Source organism: Morus notabilis, unplaced genomic scaffold, assembly GCF_000414095.1.
Source record: "Morus notabilis unplaced genomic scaffold, ASM41409v2 Scaffold1175, whole genome shotgun sequence".
NCBI classification, from domain to species: Eukaryota; Viridiplantae; Streptophyta; class Magnoliopsida; order Rosales; family Moraceae; genus Morus; species Morus notabilis.
Window position 1 is genome coordinate 147,857 of NW_010365976.1, and position 18,424 is coordinate 166,280.

Genomic DNA, 18,424 nt, shown 5'->3' on the forward strand with positions numbered 1-18,424 from the left:
GCCTCGTTCATTTTACCGATTTGAATTTTTAATTTTAGATTTTTATAGTAAAAAGCTCTCATAAAATGTCACATCTAACTTTTTTTTGCTACAGTAAAAAACTCTCAGAAAATATCACATTTCAGCTCAAATTGAAAAACTCGAATCCGCGAAGTGAATAAGGCCAAAGATTATACAAGAAGAAAAAGACGCATATCGGAAATATCGTGATAAATTCATGATTTTTGACGAGAAGAAGTCAAAAATTATGTTATACGATTCTCTATGCATATTATAGGATTATCACGCCTTATTTTCTCATTTGCACACATGTAGTATGTACAAATTTGTAGTCATTAAAATGTCAATCAAATTCATAGGCTATTATTAATTCCATCCATTGACTAGGGTGTAAATCATTATGGGCTCGTTCATTTCACCAATTCAAGTTTTCAGTTCTAGATGTATACAGTTAAATTTTTTAAAAAAATATCATATTTAACTTTTTTACTACAGTTAAAAGCTCTAAAAAAATATCATATCTCAGTTCAAATTAAAAACTCGAATCCGCGAAGTAAACGAGTCTTATATACGCATTACTTTATGGATGTATACCACCACTAACCTATAATCGCTTTTATTAGATAGTTATTAATTTGATAAATAGTACGCTTTGTCATAATTGAAGTGGTCACAAGGGATTGACAATTATCCAGAAACAAAGGATGGGATAAGGGCCCGTTCTGTTCGCTAATTTGAGTTTTTAATTTGAGTTAAGATATGATGTTGTGTAAGAGCTTTTTACTGTCGTAAAAAAGTTAGATGTGACTGTTTCTGAGAGCTTTTTACTGTAACAAAACTCAAATTCTAAACTCGAATCAGCGAAATAAACGAGACCTTATAGAATTCACCAATATATTGAGATATGATTCTCTTTTCATTTCAAAGAATATGGAAGACATTACATCCAAGACAAACATTTGAATTATTATCTCAAAGAAAAAGAAACAATTGAATGGGATAAAAATGAAGATAACCTAGTCCTACTCAAATCCTATCAAATTTTCTCCCTCCATACGAGCCTTTAATCCCTTTTGCAATTTGCGTGACCCTCTTTGGATTGTTACAAGACAAGAAAATAATCCTCATTTTTTAATTAAAAGACAGAAAAAAAGTGGAAAATTTTTTGAATTTAACATTTGGGAAGATCGGACGGTGGAGGAGGCAGTTTTTGATGGGGACGCTTTCCATCCAAGACAACCCACGCCATCTTTAAGCCCCAGCTAGTATGTACTTCCAAGTGGCAGTGCATGAACCACACCCCTATTACATAACCAAATTCCAATCAAGACAAACATGAAACATATTAGAACTCTTAATTATAACTCACTATCCACAAATATATATATATATATGCATATTAATATTTTTATACTATTTACCTAAAATTTCCTTTTTAACAATAGTAAATTACCATTCAAGTTGAAAGTTTCTAAAACATTAACATGATAAAATACTATTTCTTCTACTTTTGTTTTATGGTATCACATTAGGGACGGAGTCAACTTGAGCTCTATGAGAATTGATTTCTTCCCAAATTGATTTTTTTTCCCCTATTTTTCCCTCCTAAAATAAGTTGTTTAAAGATTTTCAATTAAGCCATTCGTTTTGCCTTCAATTATACACATTGTTTGAAATATAAAAAGCTAAACAAACTTTAAAAGTTCCCGCACTTTAAACTAACTGAAACATTAAAATCAAATTAAACTGAATTATAGACGTGGTCTATTTAGGTAATTAGGAATATATGTCTAGTGTTCCCATGAAAAACTTCCTTGCCTCCGCCCTGTTCTATTACAAATTTCTTATCATTGCACAGTAAATCTAAAGTTTAAGGTCTCGTTCATTTTATCGATTCGAGTTTTGTTACAGTAAAAAATTCTCAGAAACAATCATATCTAACTTTTTTACTACAGTAAAAAGTTCTCATATAAAGTCACATCTCAACTCGAATTAAAAACTCAAATCAGCGAACTAAACGGATCCTAAACTAACAAAGAGATGCTAACCTGGATTGTCGGCGAGGAACCGTATTGCGACCCACCCGCCGGACGGTACTCCGACTGTGTTCCTCTCGGCGGGATCAAGAAGATTGAATTTGGAAGGATCCTTTTTGGGATCAAAGTTTCCAGAACCCAATCCCACCACAAAGAAATTGAAACCATGCAAGTGAAGTGGGTGACTCTCTGCCCCTATAATGCTTGTGTCTTGCAAAACCAACTCTACACTAGTCTTATAGGGAAGTACCACAACCTTTGTTCCTGTGTTCACCAACATATTGCTTGGCGGGTTTCCAGTGTAATTAAATTTGAAAGGTGGGTTGGCGGGGAAATCTGTTGTATAAACGCCCTTGGTCTTGTTAAAGAAATGGGCCTGTAAAAGGGCCGTGTTGGGCAAGACAAAACTAACGTTGTTAATGGCCGCCAACACCCTGGTATTGTTTGGGCCTTGGCATGCTTGTCTTTTTGAGCATGACCCCAATCCCAGCCCAACGGTGAAGAAGAATTTTCTGTCAACTGCTTTTGGGACTTTTGCAGGGAACTTTGCATTGGCCAAGCTACGGATTTTTTGGTTGTACTTGAATGGAAACGACGTGTCGTTAAGCTGGGGAAGGACTGGTCTCACAAGTGGGAGCTTATTCCTGTTGTTGTTCTTCTTCTTCTTGTCGTTTGGGCTTGAGGCCTTCTCGTATTCGAGCAGGGCCGTGGTCGTCGAATTGTCGAAAGCAGCCGGCCCAGAGATGTAGGGCCTGGCTGCCATGACGAAGGTGGCGTTAGGGGCCTTGGGCTTGGTCCTTAGAAGGACATTGGTGGTTTGTCCTGGCGTAATGAGTATAGTTTGGGTTTTGAAAGGCTTCACATAGACCGCGTCGACTTCGACAACTGTCAACGTGTGATTGGCCACGCTGAAGAACAGCTCGTTATTGAGTGCAGCATTGACTAAACGTAGGAGATAGGTTTTCCCTGGCTTCACCTTGAGTTTGAATGTATCTGTATGTGAAATATTGAGACGTGTCAAAACTTAAGTCCCATTTATTTCACCGATTCGAATTTAAAATTTTAATTTTATTATAGTAAAAAGCTCTTAGAAATAATCGCATCTAACTTTTTTACTATAGTGAAAAGCTTTTACACAAAATTACATTTCGATTCGAATTAAAAACTCGAATCAGCGAACTAAACGAATCCTTAATATGAAGTCTTTATTTGTTTTATAATTTTTTTTTTATTATTATAGTGTTTTCCTTCGTAACAAACTAAAGAAAGTTGAAGAATTTATGTTTGAATTAATGAACCAAATCGGTCCAAATTTTTGCCCAATTGATGGGAAGTAACAATTGAGCATGTATTTTTATAATGTAAGTGAAATGACTAGTTAATATAAAGTACATTACCTTTGGCTGAGCAGTTATAGAGAGGTCCTGGGAGGCCATTCATGGTGTAGGCATCTGAGACATTTGGAGCCAATCCTGTTTGCGTAGCTTGGTTGATTACTCTCTCTGTGTCCGCTTTCCACCATTCTCCTGCAATTTGAAATAAATGCCATAAATAAAACTTTATTTTTTAGCAGTTGTAATCATTTCTAACTCACATGATACATTATTGCGTGACAAATGTGTGAATTTATTTTTATTTTTATTTTTTTTTTCCAGTTTTGGTATTTTGTTGTTGTAAAGAAATTTGTATTACCAAAAATAATGGGAACTTCCTTGAAGGGCTGGGGAAATGGGTAAGGGACATTTCTTTTAGGGAGGATGACAATAGGACCATAGACGGTTGCTCGGAGCCATGAGATATGAGCGTGCCAAAACAAGGTGCCTCGTTGCCCAGTAACGGTAAAGTTGTAGAGATAAGTTTGACCCGTTTGAATCGGGCATTGCGTGACATAAGCAGGTCCATCTGCCCATCCGCTTCTTAGTTGCCGAATTCCATGCCTGTATTATATGCAAATACAAACCTTAAACAATATACAACAACAATAATAACAAGCCTTAATTTTAATTTAATTAGAGTCGGTTATATAGATTTCACTTTTTCACACGGTTATGTTTGAAATTATACTTTCCTGAAGGCCTAGATCTAGAATGTCTTTGCTAACAATTTCGGTCTACGTAATTCTTGGTCTACCCCTCTCTCTCCTAGTATTAGGTATAAGAATATCCTCCCAAGCACGAATTGATATTTCTAGCAGTTTACGTTGGATATATCCGAACTACCTCAAGCTTAAACAATATGAAAAAAAAAGTACTAATTGATTACAAGGATAAATGATATAGTTTCTTACCAATGAATGGTGATATTGTTGGGGACATGGTTGGCAACCTTGATTAGGAGCGTGTCTCCTTCTCTTGCTATAATCCGAGGCCCTGGAAACTGTCCATTGACAGTCACAATGCTTTTTGTTTGGCACAATCTTGTCACTTTTTGTAACTTGATCTGCAAAGCAATATTAAAAAAAAAAAAATCAACATAAAAAAAAAAAAACAATATGCTTCCATGTGTTTATATTCAACCGATTCTGATATTTTTATTGTTTTTATTGAATTGTATTTTGACAATATAAAGGACAATTTAATAGAGGACGAAACAGTTATTATTTTTAATTTTTTTATATTAAGATCCTGTTTATTTTATCGATTCGAGTTTAGAATTTAAGTTTTGTTACAATAAAAAGTTCTCAGAAACAGTCACATTTAACTTTTTTACTACAATAAAAAACTCTCACATAAAGTCACATTTCATTTCGAATTAAAAACTCAAATCGGCGAACAAAACGGACACTAATCATCCTTTCCAGCCATTTATTTATTTTTTGATATATTTTATATTTAATTATGCTTTTCCCTCTAACCCCGGGAGCACATGTAAGCCTGTACATGAGGGCCCACAAATGTCACAAGTACAGAACTTAAGAGGCATGATAAAAGTTTGTAAAGCAAAAGCAACACATATATATATAGTACTCACATCAAACTTGTAGTGCCTAGTGATTCCTGCATGCTTTGCAAACGCCAACTCAGGAAACACCCACAAGATTGCACATAATGTAAAGAAGATAGCCTTCAAAAAGGTTGGTGATGACAAAAGAAAGCTATAAGCCATATATTCTATCACTTTTTTTTTTTTTTTTTTTTTTTTTTTTTTTTTTTTTTTTACTGATATATTCTCTCACTTTTGTTACCTATTGATCGATGTAATACTAAGAATTATAGTTCTTCGGATGAAGAGAAATATCAAAATGAGATGGTTTTTATATACTGAGAAAAAAAATGGCTAGTAGAGGCTGGTTTGGTTAATTAGGTGAGTTAGATTACATTGCCAGACATCCTAATGGCTTCAGCAACATATAGCACTATTTTATCACCCTAGAGTTGCTGGTCAAGCTTTATTTTAGAGTGATATTGAAGCTAGATTGTAATATCTCAAAATTATGCCTTAACGGTATAAAAAAAAATTTTCAAAAATGCCCCTTTGGATTTGGACAACTTTTGAGGTCATACTCAGCGAAGACTTGGTTCAACTTGTACCATATTGTGCTTTTGTGGTATTTTGTCATAAAAGGGTTTTCAAGTATTCTTAAATTATTAGTTCTAATTTTATCTGGTGTATATTTTCATGTTAACTAGGAAATCTTTTGTTTTTCTTTTTGATAACTTACGCAATTATATGATTGTAACTTTATAATGTTACTCACTAGTTAATTCTATCTCTTTTCCTTGTCTATAAATGCATGCACATTGCAAAACCATGTTTGTTAAACTTGTATCTTCTTTGATCTCTTTTATTTTTTACTTTAATTTTTAATATCTTTTTATCAAAGTAAAAGAATTTTAAGTAGAATTGGGCAATAGTTAATTGGTAGCCTTCAGAAAATTGGGATTAACTGGGCATGGTTGCCTGGTAGCCTTCAGCCTCCTACCTTTGATACTTGATAATCAAGGCAAATCAATGAAAGGGATTAAGTCCAACTTATTAGCTGTTGGTCGCACTCCTCATTGCAGAATTCTAAGTTCTAACAGCTTTTGATGTTAACTGGTTTTGGTCACGGCTCAATACCTCAATCCTTAGATACTTGTTTTATTATTATTATTAAATTTTTTTTTTTTTTGAGAGAGATTTTGACAAGACTAGTGGTTATCGTTTTTGTCAAAATCTACTAATATCATTATCAACGTTTTCAACAAGAAAAATTGCAAAAGCGATTGGAAAAGATAGAAAGTATCCAACGTTTTGTTTTTTGCTTTTTTTGTTTTTTTGTTTTTTTGTTTTTCCTCTTTTGTTTTGGTGCTTTAGGCTTTATCCATAATAGTAATAATGACAAGAGTTAAGAAGAAAAATAATGATAATAACAACAATAAAGAAATAAGAACAACCATTTGTGTTGGGTTGCGGTTGCAGCCACACACGTGTGGCAAATGGCATTATACAGTTGCTCCAACACCAGAAAACAAAGAATTTATGGAATAACATAAACAATCTTTTTATGCTCTGTCAAGCTTTTGCATGTGCTATTTTGAATGCAATAAATAAAAAAAGGGCAAGAACCGGATTACTTTTTACCCTCATTAATTTATTGACGTCCCGGTTTTATAGATACTTTATTCTAACTATTTAAAAAAAAAAAATTCATTGGACCTCTTTAGAATAGCTTATGTTTTTACTTTAAACATTAGAAAAAGAAAAGTATAAATTAAAGTTTTTTTAATTAATATTTGAATATTGCATAAAAAATGTTTTTATATTTTAGAAGAGCTCTTAAACATGTTTGTTCTTTTTCACAATTTAAGTTCTATTGTTATAGTGTTTTCTCATAAAAAAATTCAAATTCAATTTTTTTTCTATAAAATTTTTCTCTCACATACACAACTTAAGTTATGAAAAAAACATATTATTGTTGTAAAAATTAATGTAGTAGAAAGATATGGATGAAAATTTTAATTTATTTTTCACAAATAAAAGGTTAAAAAGGTAAAGAAAAAACTTTTTATAAACTCTTTTTTAATAAGTACCAAAGAGGTGACTTATTCTAAAAGTGTTTATATAGCTAAAAACACTTTAAAAAATTATCTATCTAAAAAAAGCATTTTCTTTTTTGTGAAAAAAAAAAAAAAAACAATCCAAACAAGTTCTTAGCATTATAAGCTTTCCTTAAACTCTCTCTGAAATGCGAAAATAGTTCATTTTGCTTTAGTGCCCAATAAAGGATCCAAGGCTGCCACGTTTCTTATTGCCTATAAAAAAATGAGACAAAAAGTAGTTTATCGAATAGAAACTACATTATGTGTGACACTGCGACTCATTTCCATTTTATAATTTAATAGTATTTCGTTAATAAATCTAATATCATAGACAGTTCCTTCAGCCAAAAAAAAAAAAGAAGGAAGGAAAAAAGAAGTCATACATATAAAGTTAATTTCTTTCTAATATTTAGCAGGACGATTTGCAGCAAGTTGAGTATCATTGTTTTGGGTTTTGTACGCATAAAATGCTTGAAAATTAATCCCATCACATGAATTAACAACTTAACTGGTTAATGTTAGTTAGGCTATTGAGTAATAACTCAAGTACTTTAAACAAGTATGCATTATTGATAAATCCAATTGGCAATACCAATATTTGGCATCTTTACGACACATCACAAACAATATGTTAAAAGCTATATGGGTTTAGAAAACGACATTTCACTCTCACACTGAAGCGACAATAGTACGAGCATATTATTACAAGATTGGAAATAATCACTTTAAAAAAAAAAAAGGACAGAAAAAAATTTAATGACACAATACATAATTCATGGAGGTTAAAGATCCGATGTACAGAGCGGAAGAAAAATCATCTTCCACAACTTATCACCATTCTCAAGTATATGATTATGAGCCACACAAAACACAGGTCCCACTTTCCCGGACCACAGTAAAACAAAACCGGCTTGATCATCCCACGTGTCACTCTGTGAGATGATGAGATAAGTGGTACGTTTGATGATCTTGATCAAATTTAACAAATTCAACAATAACAAAAATAGCAATGCTAAGCGCTTGGACTCTATGATAAGGTAGGTTATATAATATTATCTTCGCACGTAAGACTCACCTTATATTATGGTGATTTTTCTCTAAGCATTTTTCAAACAAAAATCTCAATGATTCGCTACAAACGAACCTATGCCCGTAAGAGTGGTTTATGTGGCCAAACCCAGCCTCTGGACGGCTAGATCACACCGCGTGTGGGCCAGACCAATCCTCGAGTTCTCGAGATCAAACTCCATCCACATGTCCTGCTGATGGTGATGACCAATCAGAAACGCCTCAACGCCCAACAAGTCAGAGTTCCCAAACGTGAAGCAATACACCGAATCAGTCCCCCTAACTTGGCCCGGAACGCGATACAACAAACTCTCAGCCGAGACACTCATCTCAGCACCATCAAACACCAAGCTCACACTCGGCACCACTTTGGAAACGTTCTCGGACTCCTTCAGTGGGACCCGGTAACACAAATCCATAGCTCCTTGGAAAACAAAATCTGATCCCTCCAAGGCAGTCAAAACGCCTGTCGTTTTGTTCAAAAACTCCTCTCTTAGAACCGAATAAGCCGGCCCGAGAAGGAACGTGAACTGGGTACCCGAATCAACCATGGTTTGACCCGCCCCAGTATGATCGGGTACAAATACGGATTCGGGTATCGGAAGAAGCTTATCCGAAACCTTAATCCCCTCGAGCCGGACCGTGTAGGCGACCCGGTCGAAGTACGGTAACGGCGTCGAGATTTGGACTAACGGCGTGTAATTTAACGGCGAGATAAAAACCGAGGAGGAGCTCGAGAACTCGCCAAGTAATAGGACGCCCGAGAAATCGGAGCCCGAGATGCAGTACGAGAATTTGGGGAAGGCCATTTGCGAGACGAAAGAGAGGGACCCACGGTTCATGCCCATGAGGCCCGTGGTCTTGGCATCCTCGTCGGCGTTGGAGCTGAATGTGGACCCCATACACCCGAATACAAGACCCGACATATTGGAGCTCGAGATATGGAAATTCTCGGAGGCGAGATTTCCCTCCGAGGACGAGAAATCGGCGTAGGAGAGGGTGGCGTGGCAGAGGTCGTTGGAGTCGCAGGAGGCCGGGATGGCGAAGTCGCGGGTCCGGTTCGTGCAGACCGGAGAGGAGCAGTGAACCGGAGAGTATGAAGCGGATCGAGTCGGGTCGAAGAAGTTGCTTTCCTTGCTGGCGTTGTTTTGAGTTGTGTTGCAGTGGAGCCACGAGAGCTCGCTGCCTGTGTCGAGGACCATGGTAACATTCTGTGGGGGCGAGCCGACGGCCAATGAGACAGTGAGGGTGACGTTGTGGCGGAAGGGGAGTTTGGATAAAGATGGGATTTCTTGGGTTTTGAGGGGCAAAATCAGGATTTCACTCTCTGTTGATGAAGAAGAAGAAGAAGAAGAAGAGGAGGAGGAGAGGATGGTTTGGATGATGCAAGTGATGGTGGTGATGACCAGAATATACAAGTCTCTCATTGGTGTCTTTTTTTTTTCCTCTTTTTTTCTTTTTGAGTTTGTTGAGAGAAATGTAGAAGAAGAAGAAGAAGTTGTTAAATTTTAGTGGGTATTTTTGGGAGACAAAGCAAGGAATCTGTCGATGTACATTTTTTTTTTTGGGAAATTTATAAATAAATTAATTTGAGATGAAAACGTGTTTTTGTGGTTGTTCATCATGTGCAAAGATATTGTAGAGCAGGGGTGGTAAAAAAATCCTACAAATCGTACAAATTGTCCAATTTAAATTAAATTGAATTAAATTGTTAATTATTTTTAAATTATTAAATGGTGTAGTCAGTTTTTTAATTTAATTTTTTTAGACGGTTTAATTTGTAATTTAGACTTTTCAACTGCTTAAAAATAAATAAATATAATTTTTAAAATTTTAAAATATTTTTTATATTTATTTTAATTTTTATTAGTCATAATAAAGCTTCTACACTTATAAAATACACCATATTATATTTTGGTGATTTGTATTAAAAATTTAAATGGTGGACCGCTAAATATTTATTATTTTTGAGTTATATTGTAAATTTAAATTTTATTTTTTATTTTTATTGATTAACGATTTTATAATTTTTATGAATTATTAAAAACTTTTTTAGTATTGAGTTTAAACCGTCTAAATTATTTATGAATAATTTAGTTTAATTTAATTTTTATTAAAAATATCAAACCCTTTAAAAGAGAAAATTATTTTTGGTTTAATTAGTAATTTGTAAAAAAAAAAAAAAAAAAGGGGTCAAAACTGACCGCAAACACTCCTATTGTGGAGACCGAGACTGCTACGTTGAAGGTAGATCTAGAAGGGGTGATTTGGTTTGGTATGTTTTTGGTTACGTATCAGACTCAACAAACTATCTTGGTGTTTTTTTTTTTTCTTGGTTTTAATTGGTACGTACAATGTCAAGTTAGATTGTCAAGGCATTTGGAAGATAATGTCATCATGAAGAAGAGGTTATTAGATTGCTTTATTTCTCTTCACCACCTCTCTCTCTCTTTCTTTTTTTTTAAATTTATTTTTTAAAGTTTTTTGTTTGATTCCAAAACAAGGGCAGTTAGTTTAGGTCCATTCTTTTCGCTGATTTAAGTTTAAAATTTAAATTTTATTACAGTAAAATAATTTTAAAAATAATTATATTTAATTTTTTTATCACAATAAAAAATTTTCACATAATATTATATTTTAATTTAAATTAAAATTTTAAATTAATAAACTAAACGGACTTTTAATTTATGGGGTGATAAATGAGTAATAAAGACGGGTGTAAGATACATGCGTGTCAGCCTATCATCGGTATCGTCATGGTCCATGCACGAGTCCAAACTCCGTACCGAAAGTGAAAGACAAGTGGGTTTAAAAATGTGAATAGATAATTAATTAATTAATTATCTAATTAAAACAGCTGGCTCTGTTAATATATAATTTGATTAAATGCCCATAACCAAGTTTAACACGTGATAATAAATGCCCACAAGTCAAATCCCAATACGCTAATATTGTTACAACAAAATGACAAATCCGACGAGACATCATTTATTTCATTCAAGCTTTTAATTTTAATTTTGTTACAATTAAAATTTTTTATAAAAAATCATATTTAATTAATTTTTTTATTATAGTAAAAAAATTTTTAAATAAAATTATATCTCAATTTAAATTAAAAATTTATATCTGTAAATTGAACGAGCCTTGAATTTGCAGTAGTTTCGAAAAAATTGAACTATAATTGAATATTGCCTAGCTAATGTAGAAATTGCCTTTGCTTTTTCTTTAATGGTTGGCAATCTTGGAATGATTCCTTTTGGTTTGAAGAGGGCACCTTCTATATTTTTGATGTAAATTTGGTGGACTGCCCTTAATAAAATTCTTACAGTTTTCCGTGTGTATATTTACACACACCCACACACGCACATTTTGCCCCTTAATTAAGAAATATATTACCCTGTAAAGATATCCTATAAATTCCTATATATATATATATATATATTGGTAATTGTCCTAAAACAATTACCTGGTCCTTGGACATAGTGGCTCTGTTTGACCGAATTCAGTTACTGATAAAGTTTTATAGGACGTTTATTTCTTATATTCGTTCTTGATTCTAAATCATAATTCATGATTCTTTACAGTATTTTTTTTTTTTATAAAAAACACAAGTAAAATAAAAATAATTCTGAATCTATGAACTAAACATCTACATAACTGCAAGATCTGTGAATATTCATTGTAATATCAGCCCTTCATTTGTATTACTGTTCAGTGTGTCTATTCCTAGCATAATTTAGATTGACTATTTTTTCTATTAAAAATGCTAGCTAAGTGACTATATTATTATTGTTCTTGATCCAATAAATAAATCTAAGTGCCAACGTTATTGTCCTTGATCCGACCCTCCTATATGATTTTGTGAGGAAGGATTGGGAGGGAGAGATGTTTATTTCCCACTTTAATTACTATATTTTAGACCCACTTTTTATCTTTTAAATTTAATGATGTCTTTTTCTAGATTTTTTTTAGTTTTAGGAAAAATTGACAAAAAATTAAAAGTACAAAAAAAAAAAAAAGAAGCATGGAAGAAAAGGGGTTATTTTATTTTTTATTTTTTATTTTTTCCGCAAGGCATGGGAATAAGTAAGAGACCAGATGATTGGTTTAGTTAAAAAAAGGAAATAGACAAGGTAAATAATCCTGAACCATCAACACCTATAATATAATACTCATTCGTACATACGAAAGTTTATGGTCGGAAAACTTGGATTTCTATGACGGTGCAGTCTCTCTGTCTCCAAAAAGAGTAGCATATATATATATATATATAATTACAAATTTAGGCTCTATTTATTAGCAGAAAAATTTAGATAAAATACAGTAATCTGTTAAAGGATTAGCACTTTTATTTCTCAACTATATATGGACGTCCAAATGTCTAATATGTCTGTTGCATTAAAAATAGTATAATATGTATGTCTAATCACAAATATAGGTTGTGTTTGAAATTGATCCCGTTTTTATTTTTTATGTTTTTCGAGAAAAGAAAAAATAAAAATATTTTTAAAACGGCGTTTGACGCAATAAAGATAAAAAAGGAAATGAAAACGATTTTTTAGTTTAGTGTAAAATGAGAGAGAAATGAAAAACGACTTTTAGTCGTCTTTTATTTTTTGTTTTTGTTTTCTCCTCTCTCGAGCAAAGAGAGAGAGAGAACGAGAGACATTAATGGGTTTTTTACACTGAAAATAATATCTTAATAAAACTACTAAACACATTTTCAAAAATGATTTCTGTCTGAGATTGAAAACGTTTTCATTTTTATTTTCATAAAAAAAATTATTTTGGAACGAGTTCCAAACGCGCCCATAAACTGGCCTCGTTCATTTCGCTGATTCGAGTTTAGAATTTGAGTTTTTTTACAGTAAAAAACTCTAACAAACAATCACATCTAATTTTTTTGTTACAGTAAAAAATTCTCACATAAAGTCACATCTCAACTCAAATTTTAAACTCGAATCAGTGAAGTGAACGGGGATACATTATTTCCGATATATATTGACATTTTGAGTTAAGATACATATAGGCCTCATGAATTAGTAGGTTGGCCATAGGGACTGTATAGACATAAACCAGAAGAGAGTGGTAAGAGGAGACAAGAAATGCCCACAAAAGAGGAAGACAAGGGCTTTGGACAGTAGCCTTTGAGATTGGGACACGCATGAAGTCGGTGAGGGATGAGGGTAAGAAATATAATAAAGCCAACTAGTGATTTGTCCTTTTCCTATAGCCTTGGCAAAGGTCTATTTGATCAATTCAGATCACTCGTTTAATTTCATAACAACTAGAAATGTAGGTAGATCTGGGGACATGAATCTTAGATCTCTTCCTTAATGAGAGTCTAAAGAGGAGTCCACAACCACTCCATCCAACCTTTCGAGAGTATACGGAGAAACTTATAAGTATAATAATTATAAATATTTAGTAGAGGGATTCGTTTCTTGATTTGAATTATGATTTGTGATTCGTTACAGTATTTTCTCTCACAAAAAATTCACGTAAATCGAAAATAGTTCGAATCACATGGTTTGAATCCTCTAACCAAACGTAAGTGCTCATAAAATAAACTCCTAAAATCTAGGAGCCTATTTTCATAGTATAGGCAAAAAATGGGCATTAATGTTCTCCAAAGATGTTTATAGACAACATAAGAATAGTAATTAATGAGGTTGTCAAAATCCGGTTTTAGTTTTTGCCTGCAAAAGCAGTTGTTGGAGGACGGTCAAAACACAACGGTCAAGTGGCTTCACATGTTGTGCTCAACGGTTTGAAGACACAAGATCATGGCTGGGTCCATTATCAATCGTTTTGGGGCTGCTCAAGCGGACGTATACATAACATTCCTGTTTCTTTTTTTGTTTTTTTGTTTTTTTTCCTGAATATAATGGTTGGATTGAAAATAGAGTAAGAATGAATTGCTAAAGCATTGTTATATCTTAATAGGCAAGATAGATTACTACTACAACAGTATCCTCACAGGATACTGTAGCCAAACAACAAGCTCTAATAGTCTAATTTTTTAGGAGGTGGAGTTACCATGATGTTTTAAGGCCCGTTCATTTTACTGATTCGAGTTTAGAATTCAAATTTTACTACAGTAAAAAACTCTCAGAAACAGTCGCATCTAATTTTTTTACTACAATAAAAAGCTCTCACATAAAGTCACATCTCAACTCGAATCAGCGGACTAAACGAGCCCAATTTATTAACAAAACAAGAAGATTTATTTTGTATGTTATTAATTTGGAACTGACCTCGATTGTATGGGGAATGTGCTTTGATGATGATGTTATTAAGTTGGAACTAATGCACATCAATTTATCTAAAGATACCAAACCAACATTAGAGAGTACTAAACTAAAAGAATTAACGAGCAATGACTAAAATAAAATATGTGCTACATTTTTCATATGCTTTCCAATTTCCACCACGGCTAATTACTGCGTTAGCATTTTTTTGTTGTTGTTTACTCTTTTTAGCTGATTTTTGTTCTTGGCATATGGGATTGAGCTTTCTCCCGAGCCTGTTGTAGTACAGGAGCTTTTTTAGCACTAGGGTCCGCCTTTACTCTTTTAGCTGATTTGAGTCTTATTGCAGGGAACCTCATTGCAACTCCAAGCACTGTTGTTTTCTACTTTTAGGCTCTGTTTTGTGCAATTAGTCCTGCTATCGCCGAACACGTGCCAAGAACAGAACATATCACCCCAACGACGATAACGAAAACACAACTCGTGATCTGGAGCAAGACAGCACAATTTTAAGAACAGGGCTATAGAAACAATGACACTACAATGATGTGATAGGACATGGATTTAGTTCCTTACCTCCAACTTCCTTAGCCTTCCTCTGAACAGGCTAAGATAACAAGCACATGGGAAGATGAAAGACTGCGGGGGAAACAAAAAAAGGATCATTACAAAACCATCAATTTTATTATCACGCACCATATAATTTATTATGGCATTGGCAATTGAACAAGCCTTTTGTTTGTGGAAAAATTAGAAATATATTGGAAGAAGGGACTCACCACTAGCATTGCACACAAAGAACCAAGTAACGCCATCACGGATGCTACAAAACAAATCAATTGACAAATAAAACTGATTTGTTAGTAAACTGGTATTAGTTTTTTTTTGACGAATGTGTTTGTTGCTAATTCTGAAGTAGTTTGTCAAAATATAAGAGGTTAGATGACAAGAGCAAACACCAGTGTATGTGAAAAGTAAAAGGTTGGTTACCAAAGAATGGGACAGTTAAGGCCACAACTAAAGTTGACAGAACTAGAGAACTTCTGATAAAAACCGGGACGGTATAAGATCCGCGCAAATCCGAAGGCAGGAGTTCCTCTAAACTCAATGCCACGGGCGTGATTGTCAAAGCATACTTTGTCAAGGGAATGGCAACCTGCAAATAAAATGAATTACTCAATAAAGCTTTAGGTTTAGTTACTTCGTTATTATAAGTACGTATATTTGTACAAATGAAGCATATTATTAAGAATGCACTGAGTAACTTGTCATACCATTGTCCAAACTGCAACTTTAGAAGCAACAAACTTCTTGGGCATGCTCAAAGTGAGCTGAGATTCAATGGAGTCCCCAAATATTAGACAGCCGCATGCTCCAACTCCAATAGAGATAAGAAGACAGGATACAAAGCTGCAAATTAGTTATTCTAGTTAAAATTATTGGATCTATAATTTGTTTTCACAAGCAAATTTCCGTTGGTAACGTGTAAAATTCATGAAACTTAGATGGAAATATTTTTTTGTTCACCTCATCACTAGAACATATGGAAATCGCGACGGCTCTTTCATGGAAGTGTAGATATTCGGAAATACCGAATGACCTGCAAAAGCGTAAGCATATATGCCAATAGTGGCACATAGATTTGAAAGGTTTAAAGGTGTTCCTGCGGCATGAAACCCGACTTCGTCAAACACCCCAATCCATAACAGGCAAAGCGCCACCAGAACGGATGCAACTACTCCTCCAACTGAATAAAAAGAATGCGTTTAGACTCAAATGTCATGATGAAAATAAGCTACAGCTTATAAGATCATGTAATATTTGATGAAATTGAAGCATGGAGACATGTAAGATGAAGAAGTGTTTAATAGATGTTGGGAAAGTACCTGAGAAGTATGAAAGCAAAGTAAGATTTTGATGCCAGACAGTTGGAAGAACTAACAGAGCCGCTCCAATGGTAAATAGTTGATGACTGCCGAGATGGATTCCAGCAAAAGTCATACAGGCGTTTGGGAATAATAATGCCAAATTACCGGCAATCAAGATCAAAAACTCCACACAAGCACCCTACAACAAAAGTACTAGTCACATTTTCATACCATGATAAAAGGCATCAGTAGTGCTCGACACCACTATGGTGCGTCCCACACACACGGGCATTACACATGTGGGACCCACCAATTATGAGTTATGGTGTCTTCTGAACATCAGCTATTCTTTGAAGCCAAAATAACAAAGGAACATAATTCCTTGCACTTACAAAGAGTTCCAAGTACAAAATTATCTGCATTTGACAAGAAGCTCAAGTGTTAGTACTGTTTCTTCAAACAATAGAAAACTTGTACTTATGACTATAAGTTAAAGAGGGGGAATTGTGTATATACACAAAGGTTAAACTTACAGATATTTGTATGCGACCTCTAAAGCCAAAAGCAGCTTGACCAATATCAGGGTAAGTTCGGAGTGATCCCGGATTGCTCTCTAAGCATCGCATCAACAAAATGCCTGTATAGAAAGCCAAAACACCGAAAAATACTAGTTGGAGGAGGCTCAACCACCCTCCTTGCATTATGGCATATGAAATTGTGAGTAGGCCTATACCACATAGCATATTAATTCCTGCAAAAATCATAAGACAAGGTTTATGTATTTCCTCATGAATCCCTTTTAATTGCAATGAAAAAAAGAAAAAATGAAACTATGATGTAGAATTATGAGATATGTAATTTCCTAGTAGGCTTTGGAGCCAAAAAAAGAAAAAAAAAAAAAGAAAAGAAAAGAAAAGTAGCTATTGATTTTGTTGTTCCTCATTGAACAATGATTTTATTAAAATAGATTAATGGAAGAAGAGTTATGGAATTTCTTTAATATTTTGGCAGAAGTAAAGCAAGAAGAATTTGTTACCATTAAATCCTGCTTGCATAGTTGAACACTGCCTATTTGGTGTTGGCAGCTCGGCGCTGGAGAATTGCGGGGAGGAAAACATGGAGAGTTTCACAGAGGATGCTGAAGTATCCCCGCCGATCAAAGGTCGAGACATCGAAGATTCGAAAACCACTTGCGGCGGTTTGCTCGCCGAAACAGTCCCCCAATTACCAATACTCATGGAAGGAGAGCTTGAGAGAACGTTAATTGAATGCCTGTGCAAATTCAATATATCATATTAAACATGATTGTACATATATATATCCTATCTTAGATTTGGTAAATTTCCTATTGAAAAAATCCACTATTATCATATTAAACATGATTGTACATATATATATCCTATCTTAGATTTGGTAAATTTCCTATTGAAAAAATCCACTATTATCATATTACTACAACATATATTGTTTGAAAGTTGAAACCCATTCCTCAAGAACATTAATTCAAGTAGCTAGAGACTCAACTAGTATAAATGAATTTTATATAAGAAGTTGATCATTCTCAAGCACGAAAATAAAAACATCATGAAATACAAATGTGAATGGTTTTTTTTTTTTTTTTTCAAATAAACTTAGAGCGGGGGATTTGAACTCTACATTTAAATGTGAGTATTTTGTGTGCGCAAATATTAATTTACCCATAGCTGAGTGGCCACGCAGAAGTTCTCATGCAGTCATCAATAATAGGATGGTTTTCTGAGGCAACGTCATCAATGCCCATGTCAGTGACGGAATACTGTTGCGAGGCGGCCGATGCCGTCGCGTAGGATTCATTGTCGTCGTCGTCATTATCGCCGCCGGCGGCTTCCAAATCCATCGGCATTTCTTCTCCGTGATCGAAATTGAGATCGTCGTCCAACATTTTTTTTTTATTTTCCTTTTGGGGTGCAATTCGGAATAAAGAGCAGTCACGTTCTTGAATTATTTTTCCTTCATCTTTTTGAATTGTAAGCGTCTAAGAATATGAATGCTTATAAATGAATTATTTTGTTATGTTCGAATGTAGGGTTACAAGCAGCTTTTTTTTTTTTTTGCCATAATTATTTCCTTCTTTTTAGCTAATGATTTGGAAAACAGAAAAAAAACGTGTTTAAATATTGCTGGGGTTTCGCTAAGTATAA

At 34.0% G+C, this 18,424-nt stretch overlaps 3 protein-coding genes across 3 annotated transcripts; all 3 read right to left on the reverse strand.

The window, feature by feature from the left end:
- Window positions 1–1,171: 1,171 nt before the first annotated feature.
- Window positions 1,172–5,141, reverse strand: LOC21392787 (laccase-17). The gene is made up of 6 exons (XM_010109018.1): window positions 5,007–5,141; window positions 4,324–4,475; window positions 3,729–3,973; window positions 3,434–3,562; window positions 2,049–3,029; window positions 1,172–1,302 (listed from the first exon to the last, which is right to left on the reverse strand). Exons 1-6 carry the CDS (start codon window positions 5,139–5,141, stop codon window positions 1,172–1,174), a joined length of 1,773 nt encoding a protein of 590 aa, XP_010107320.1.
- Window positions 5,142–7,708: 2,567 nt separating this feature from the next.
- LOC21392788 (aspartic proteinase PCS1) lies at window positions 7,709–9,722 on the reverse strand. The gene has a single exon (XM_010109019.2). The coding sequence runs from the start codon at window positions 9,550–9,552 to the stop codon at window positions 8,221–8,223; it is 1,332 nt and encodes a 443-aa protein (XP_010107321.1). The 5' UTR covers window positions 9,553–9,722; the 3' UTR covers window positions 7,709–8,220.
- A 5,043-nt stretch (window positions 9,723–14,765) lies between these two features.
- On the reverse strand, window positions 14,766–18,165 carry LOC21392789 (amino acid transporter AVT1E). Its single transcript, XM_024172814.1, has 11 exons — window positions 17,942–18,165; window positions 17,281–17,516; window positions 16,778–16,995; window positions 16,637–16,660; window positions 16,263–16,443; window positions 15,904–16,123; window positions 15,651–15,786; window positions 15,367–15,532; window positions 15,156–15,199; window positions 14,953–15,015; window positions 14,766–14,864 (listed from the first exon to the last, which is right to left on the reverse strand). Exons 1-11 carry the CDS (start codon window positions 18,163–18,165, stop codon window positions 14,766–14,768), a joined length of 1,611 nt encoding a protein of 536 aa, XP_024028582.1.
- Window positions 18,166–18,424: the final 259 nt, after the last annotated feature.

Coding starts and splice junctions, on each gene's coding strand:
- LOC21392787 (XM_010109018.1), bottom strand. CDS start 5,141: ATGGCTTATAGCTTTCTTTTGTCATCACCAACCTTTTTGAAGGCTATC. Junction 3,563..3,728: donor GGAAGTTCCCATTATTTTTG/GTAATACAAATT, acceptor TTCAAATTGCAG/GAGAATGGTGGAAAGCGGAC. Junction 3,030..3,433: donor CTATAACTGCTCAGCCAAAG/GTAATGTACTTT, acceptor TTTCACATACAG/ATACATTCAAACTCAAGGTG.
- LOC21392788 (XM_010109019.2), bottom strand. CDS start 9,552: ATGAGAGACTTGTATATTCTGGTCATCACCACCATCACTTGCATCATC.
- LOC21392789 (XM_024172814.1), bottom strand. CDS start 18,165: ATGTTGGACGACGATCTCAATTTCGATCACGGAGAAGAAATGCCGATG. Junction 16,996..17,280: donor TATGCAAGCAGGATTTAATG/GTAACAAATTCT, acceptor TGATTTTTGCAG/GAATTAATATGCTATGTGGT. Junction 15,016..15,155: donor CTTTGTGTGCAATGCTAGTG/GTGAGTCCCTTC, acceptor TTTCCCCCGCAG/TCTTTCATCTTCCCATGTGC.